Source organism: Monodelphis domestica, chromosome 3 (genome assembly GCF_027887165.1).
Source record: "Monodelphis domestica isolate mMonDom1 chromosome 3, mMonDom1.pri, whole genome shotgun sequence".
Taxonomy (NCBI): Eukaryota; Metazoa; Chordata; class Mammalia; order Didelphimorphia; family Didelphidae; genus Monodelphis; species Monodelphis domestica.
In genome coordinates this window covers 264,085,051-264,092,797 of record NC_077229.1, presented here as the reverse complement: position 1 = coordinate 264,092,797, position 7,747 = coordinate 264,085,051, and the positions used below count along the sequence as shown (strand labels likewise).

Genomic DNA, 7,747 nt, shown 5'->3' with positions numbered 1-7,747 from the left:
GTAAAATCACAGGTCCATGCCCTGTCCTCAACCCAGATGATGGCAGAATGAAAGCTCTTTGAGGGCAGGAAGCATTTCATATCTTTCAGGTGATTGGTGTGTGATAAGTACTTACTAAATTCTCATTGAAGTCACTTCTGCTTTCAGTGCCTACCTAACTTCTTAAAACAATTTATTGCTGCCTCAGGGGAAGGCCTGAGTTCAAATTCAACCTCAAATACTTAAGCTATATGACACCTGGGGAAGTCACTTAACCCTGTTTGCCTCAGTTCCTCATCTGTAAAATGCTAGAGAAGGAAATGACCAAGTGTTCCAGTGTCTTTGCCAAGAAAACCCCAGATGTGGTCACAAAGAGTCAGATGTGACTGAAATGGCAGAACAATAACAGCAATCTGCAATAAAGACCCATAACGATTAAACCATGAGACAATACAGAAAATATAATATTTGACACAGTATATTCAAACTATGGTCTAAAACTTGAAAATTAACTGGTAAATCGAATAGGGTAAAAAAAAATGTTTTCAATACTTCAACTGGAATTTGTATCTTTTTTTTTTTTTAAAACCTTTACCTTCTGTCTTAGAATCAACACTGGGTATTGGTTCCAAAACAGAAGAGCAGTAAAGGCTAGGCAATGGGAGTTAAGTGACTTACTCAGGGTCACACTGCTAGGAAGTATCTAAAGTCACATTTGAACCCAGGACCTCCATCTCTGGACCTGGCTCTTAATCTTAATTATTCTCTTCCCCTGGGCAGGGTAAGGTCCCTATTGTCCCCTGCTTTATTTTGTATGTTTTGTTTTGTTTATTTTAGGTAATAAATAAGTTTAGAGGCTATATGGTAAAATTTTTGCTCTAGCCCCAGAGACCATGGATTCAAATACTGACTCTGAAGGATTCTGTGGGCTTTGGGGTAAGTAGTTTTTGCCCCTGGGCTCTAGTTTCTGAAAATGACTGAACAACCACAAAATCTCAGTTTCTTCATAGGTAACATGTGAGATTAGGACTAGATCAAGTTTGATATCCTGTCCAACTCTAAATTTATGATCCTAGATTAAACTGAATAAGTATTATATTCCCAGAATCTCAGACAACTAGATGATGATTATCAAAGCAATAAAAGGAAGAATTTGGGACTTCTTGTTCAGTTATTTTACAGTCCTATCTGACTCTTCACAACCATTTGGAGTTTTCTTGGCAAAGATATTGGAAGGGTTTGCCATTTCCTTCTCTGGCTCATTTCACAGATGAGGAAACTGAGGCAAAAGGGTTAAGTGATTTGCCCAGGATCACATAGCTACTAAGTGTCTTGAGGTCAAATTTGAACTGAGCAAGAGTCTTCCTGACTCCAGGCTTGGTGTGCTATCCACTGCCCACCACACTCCTCTGTCTGGCCTATTAGAAGAGAATAATTGAGAAGTTCCAGGTAAGTATCACTTTTTTACACTTTTCTTTTTTCCTCTATTAGACTTGTCACTTAATTTTTAATTTCCTGAGCCATAATTTGAATACACTGCAGCAATTTTCCTTGTACTGCCTTGTAATTTAATCAACCCAGGTGGTTTGTTTCATTAAGGGCTATTAATTCAAAGGCAAAATTATGTAACTTATGTTAACCCTTGTTTGTTCATAAACTTTTATTAAAAAAACTTGTTTAAGAGTAATGCTATTGTCAATATGTGTGTAATAATACTCAATATATCATCTTGTATTTGATATCTTGAATTTAGGAATGTAACAATCCAATTAGATCCCAGCTTTGACCAATCCTCTCTCTATAGCATGGCACTGTAGGAGGAAAAAAAAAACCAAATACTTTTTTTTTTTTTGAGGGAGATGGGGAAGGGGGAGAGGATAAAAGAGAAGGTAGATGTGTGAGGATGAGGGGGACCAGGGCAAGGTAATTGTTCTTAATTGATTTTACTGAAGTGCTTGCTCAGGCTTTTGGCCCTGAAAACATTTAGCAAGATCATTTCTCAAGAGAACTGAAGAAAACCCCTTGCTACTCTTGTGCAGGACAGGAGGCAAGAACTTGTCATTTTCAAGTAGCTTTTGACAAAGCCAGTGGTGGAGTAAACAGGTGAGAGAATGGAGAGAATCAAATCAAAAGCTGCATTAAAGTGCACTGTTAGTGTCAAAAATATATTAATTTTGATCCTAAGAAAATTAGGAATATTACTAATTACTAGATTGCTGATGTTTTAATACATTTTGGTTTTCATGGAACATACAATCACAATCGGACATAGAGGATTGTTTGCATTTTTAAAAATTGCTTGGAAGCTATCTACAGAAATTCTGTGAACTCGATTCAAGGAAAACTGCCCTGCAGCTCTTTGGATTTGGACTGTTCCCTCGGTTAAATCCACAGAGAAAAGGGAAATGGAGATTCAGTGATTCGAGTGAGTGGCTTCCTCTCTCTTTTGGTCACTCTTCAGGTCCCTGTTAAGTTCCTTTTCTAAAGGCCGGTATTTTCCAACTCTCCATCCTCCATCCCTATGGCATGAGACCGGGAGATCATGATGAGTTTCTCTTTTTTTGTAAACTGCCTCTGAACTGGCCGAGGTTGCTCTACTGTCTGTTGCTCTTTGCTGGTACCCTCCTGGGGGCTCTCCTCCCGGGTTGGGTCCTCTGTACAGTCCTGGGTTTTACTGGCTGGTGTATCAATGATAGACTCCAAGGAGGTGCCTGCCTCCTCCAGTGGGGTGTAGCCCTTATTGCTGCTGGATTGATCCGACTGGGAGCTCTGAGAGTCTCTCCTCGTCGCCCGCTCCAAGGCGGGAGGAGAGGCTCCCAAGGGGAGGGAGGTTTCGGTGGAAGCTTCTGCCAAAACCTCCACGTCCACGTCTGTCGCGCTGGGGGTGGGTGAGGGTTCTGGGGATGCGGATCTCCTGCAGTCAAGGAGTCCGCTTGTGCTCTGGCGCCTCAAGGCCAAGTATTTGCCGGTCCTGGGTAGACGGCCGCCCTGCCCCCTGGTGGTGACCGTGAGGGCTGCAGCCGCCGCCACTGCAGCTCCCTCATCCTCCGACCCGCGGGGCTCCCGGCGCCGGCTACCACAGAGGCTGCCCTCCCCACTGAGATCCGTCAAACTCAATTCAAACTCCCCCCGCGGGATCTCCAGGGAGCCCCTCTCTCCCGGAGGCCGCTGCCAACTGCAGCCGGCACTCTCCCCATCCCCGTCTCCGTCTGCATCACCGATCTGGTCCCGATCTCCTTGCAGGGGCAGCAGGGCGAAGGCGCTGAGGGACGAGCCCACTATGGAGCTGGCTGTGCTCTGCCGCCCCCAGCTCTCCGGGGGGCTGCAAGGCGGGGGACTGCTGCTACTGGCGGCCGCCGCCGCTGCGGCCGCGGCCACGGCGGCGGCGGCCGCGGCTGCTGCCCGTCGGCGACCAGCCAAGACCGAGCGCTCGCGATAGATGCTGTACACCGCCTCGGCTAAGCTGGGGGGTTCCCGCGGGCAGCGGGGGGACGAAGCCAAGTCAGGCGGGGACAGGGAGCCCCTAGCCCCGCTGCCCCCTCCAGCAGCCCCGCCTCCCAGTGCCGAGGGGTGCCAGGAACCTTTGGCCAGCATCGAAGCCGCCCCGTAGGCATCCCCCGGGCTGCTACTGCCCGGCTTGAGCTCCAGGCCCCGAGACTGCACGTAGCTGATGAAGCCATTAAGTGGGGATGCTGCTGGGGGGCCAGAGGTGGTGGCCGAGGAGGACGAGGCAGCTGCGGCCGCAGCCGCCGCAGCAGCTGCCAGGTCTTTGGCTCGGAGGCTATGCACGTCGATGACGGTGGAATAGAGATCCCTCAAGTTGATGATCTTGGTCTTTTTGTCTCGGTTCTCGTGGAGCACTGCGTTAGCGCAGATGAAGAGGAAGATGCCTATGCCCATGATGAGCGGCCCGAAGACTTTGAGCTTGTCAGAATGCAAGTAACCAGAGAAGAGTTGGAAGAGGAAACCTACTGAATTGGATGAAGAGGAAGAGGAGGAGGAGGAGGAAGAAGGGGAGGCCACTCGGGCAGGGGGCGCGCTCTTAGTGGCAAGGACAGAACTGGAGTTGGACTCAGAGTTGCCTAGACTAGGGGCCCCCGAGTGGTCCCTCCACTGGTGTTTGCTGCTACTGTTGCTGCTGGCTCTGGCACTGCTGCTGGCGGTGGTCAGAGCCCGATGACCACTTCCCCCGGGAGACAGCTGCTTGGCGCCCTCACGGTGGGTCCCACTGGCTTTGGGCCAGTAGCCCACGACGGCCATGGCTATGCCTACTAACAGTACCAGGATTCCACAGAGAGCTATCAGGCCTGAGATGGAGCAGAGCTTCAACTTGCCCTTCACTACCACCACGTCGTTCTTGCGTTTCTTTTTGGCTTTCCTCTTGCGCTTGGGGATCTGGCTCTGCGGGCGGAGGGGATCTTGCTTTCTGGCGGAGATCCTCAAGAGGCCCCCGGTGGCGATCATCGCGGGTCCCTGGACTACCGGGCAGTTGCAGAGGGGAGGTGGACGTAGCGGGGAGAGCTGCCCTTAGCTACTCCAACACCGCCTGAAGCAAAAAGAAAGACTGTCAAAGACGCAGGGGTTGGAGTTGTACCACCACTTACAAACTCCTTCTCTTCCCCCTACCCTTCCACACCCGTCCCAGCCCACCCCACACCAGCTAACAGTGACCTTAGAGTTACAAATGAAACGCAAGGGATGTGGAAGGATATTGAGGCAGGTGGTGGTGGTGAAGTAAAAAGGGGGAGGGGTAATAGAGGGCACTAATATTAGAAAAGGCTAAAAGCTATGTAGAGAATCCACCACCACCTCTAAAAGACAAAGGGATCCCAGGTAGTAAGCCTGCCTTACTCATTTCCAACAAATTAAGAACAAGTCCCGTGTTCCCAAAACTTGCAAAAGACTTTGTCAACATGAACCATTTGTCAAGAAGATCTGAACTCTCCCAAAGACATAAGTCTGAAGGTTCAAGAAGGAGCTTCTGAACCCTGATAGTTGGTATTGATTTAAAATCCGTGGAACATGATCAAGGTTCGTTCTACTAACTCAAATGGTTGAAATTTAAAGTTGATATACCTCAGGAACCATCAGGCCAAGAGCATTTATTTCCAAAAGATAATTAGTTGTTGGGGAAACAGCAAGGTTTGTGAATATCCAACTAAGTAAATCCCTTTTAAAAGTTTTTTCACTCCTGCTCATTATTTTTTCTATAAGGAAAGGCAAGCAGCATTTCCTCACAACCAAACCCCTCCCTTTGCAATGAAACATCTGGACAGCTGCCTCCTTTGGAATATGTAGTTTTAGGTAATGGGTTATGTAACTGAGCCCTTCTTTCTTTCTCTCTCTCCCCTCCCCCTAAAGGAGGTACCTTGAAGATGAGTGTCAGGCCTCATTAGTGGATGAGAGTACTCCCCTGGATTTAAGGGGAAAGACCATATTGTTGTGTAAGGAAAAATGAAAATCTTATTTTTTTAATGCCATTAGAAACAGCTATTCCTCCCCTTATTATTGTGCCATCAACATTCATGATCCCAGGATTCAAATGAGTGGGCGATTAGCTATGTAAGGAGCAGTCCACACAAGACTGATGGGTTGTAGAATCAGCCCTACATATTGCTGATGAAGGATGTTTTTCTCATTCTCTTTCCTTCATCCCCTCCCCCATCTTACTTCCCAAGGTTCAGGAGATCATTTAAAGAAAAAGAGCACACAGCAATCAATATACTCCTGTATAATACTATTAAAAAAAACTCGATTATTTACTTCAAAGCTTTGTTAAATAACAACAAAGATGTAGATTTGTGGTCATTGGTTCCTGGAAAACTGCACACCTGCTGGCCCTTCAGAGTGAATAATTTTTTGTTCACTGTGCAGTAGGGATGCTTCCATGTCAAATAGGGAGGCCAAAATATAAGGTATTTTATAGAGCTGAGAAAGGTAAGAGCCACTCATGGACTTTTGTATTTTTTCTGCTTAAGAAACAATTCTTTATTTTTAAAAATTATTTAGTATTACAAATGTGTTATTGCCAGTGTGGAATTTTGCTCTCAGAAGGCTGATCAGCAAAGAGTTTTTACTTTTAATTCCCTTCATTATATCAGTATCGACACCGTCCTTTTTCCAAAGGGAAGGAAAAGCTGGTGGTAATTGGACCTATAAAATGTTTGCAAATCATTCTCCTCAGTACTTAGTCGGTTTTCAATAAAGAGGAACAGGAGGTAGGTTACAGAGAGATTAGTTAGGGGACAGAAGACTTATCTTTAAGCCCTTAACAGTATTATTGTTTTAGGAAGGGAGAGGGCAGAATCAATCCATGAGTTAAAAACAGGTTGCAGAACACTACTTAACTTATTACAGGTACGTAGTTGTAGAGGTTGTTTTTTTTTTTTTAAGTATACCTATTATCTAGTTGTAACATATTGAAAATTGTTTAAGTAACCTCCAGAGAATCTTTAATGTAGTAACCAGAAGATTAATGAATCTTTTAAAGATTTGGGGAATCCGATTTTTTTTTTAAGAACTACCCTAATTGGACACTGAAGGATGTATTTCTAGGATGAAGGAGGAGTAAAACACTTGGTTTACTGGAGATTATCAGTGGGCAATAAGATATGTAGAAAAAATACACAAATTTCTCTTCAACAAGATACCTTCAGCTCAGTTTTGGATTATGAAATATAACGAAATAGATACCATTAAGTCTTTTTTTTAAAAAAAAAACCTCTAAAATTCTTTTAATTTTGTAACGTTTTGTTGCAGTTTTACTGCACGGAGTCGGCTTTTTAATGGGGGAGGGTGCTGCTGGTCGAAGAAAGGGAGAAGTGTCTAAAAATACAACTGCCTCCAAGTGAGACATTCAGCTTTTCCTTTCTTGATGGATTAGTTCCCACACTGTGTTCTATGACTCGATAGAGCTTAATATCTAGGAGATTCACATCTTGCCCAAGACCCAACATAAGCTACCATCCAGGTTCTTAAATCATTACTCGACATTAGTGGGAAGTGAACCAGCGCCCCCAACATCACCCCCTACCCCCTCCGCGCGCCTCTTTTATTTGAGTCTTTATGTTTGAGTCACATGAGTGCAGCAGATGTTTTGTCCGCCTCTGGAAAGAATGGAGAGAACCGAATTTCTCTTAAGCATCACCCCCTTTGTAGACACAACAAGAGAACTGGCCCTCCCCTAACGAGATAACACGGGAGGAAAGGGGTTTGGGGGGAGGAGGGGGAGGGGAGTCGAAGAAGGAAAAGCTTTAGGGCTGAGAAGTGAACTACTTGTTCAAAATGGCAGCACTATAAGCAAACACTCGAGTCTCACTCACCGAGGAAGACTGGGGGAATCTAAGGTTGCAGGAAGGGAGCTCCGACGACGACACAAAGGAACCATGGAGAAACTTTTTCAACCCGAATGGACAGTTGCGCGAAGATGCAGCCTCCCTGCATCCCTCATCTCTCCGCGGCTCAGAATCCCGGGAGAGCCCGCGGGAGAGGTCGCCCCAGTAATATTCTCAGACCCCCGCCGCCAAGCCTGTGGCAGAAGCCATGGCGAGGAGTTTCCAAGAAGTGTTATGCCTTCCCCATCCTTCATCCTTCCTCCTTTTCCCCCTTCCTTCTCTTTTTCTTCTCTTCTTTTCTTGCCTCCTGGCTCCCAGTGTTCCCTTTCTCCACTTCTCTCTGTCTCTGCCTTCCCGGGGGGAACTCGGGCGGTGGTCTCTCAGCTCTTTCCCTCCTCTTGGATTTGTTGCCGCCGTCGCCGCCGCCGCCGCCG

General features: G+C 46.3%; 1 protein-coding gene across 1 annotated transcript; it reads right to left on the bottom strand.

Annotated features, from left to right (window-relative positions):
• Positions 1 to 1,624: 1,624 nt before the first annotated feature.
• Positions 1,625 to 7,440, bottom strand: TMEM200C (transmembrane protein 200C). Its single transcript, XM_001364600.4, has 2 exons — positions 7,302 to 7,440; positions 1,625 to 4,525 (listed from the first exon to the last, which is right to left on the bottom strand). The coding sequence occupies exon 2, from the start codon at positions 4,441 to 4,443 to the stop codon at positions 2,461 to 2,463; it is 1,983 nt and encodes a 660-aa protein (XP_001364637.1). The 5' UTR covers positions 4,444 to 4,525; positions 7,302 to 7,440; the 3' UTR covers positions 1,625 to 2,460.
• Between the last annotated feature and the right edge of the window lie 307 nt (positions 7,441 to 7,747).

Coding starts and splice junctions, on each gene's coding strand:
- TMEM200C (XM_001364600.4), bottom strand. CDS start 4,443: ATGATCGCCACCGGGGGCCTCTTGAGGATCTCCGCCAGAAAGCAAGAT.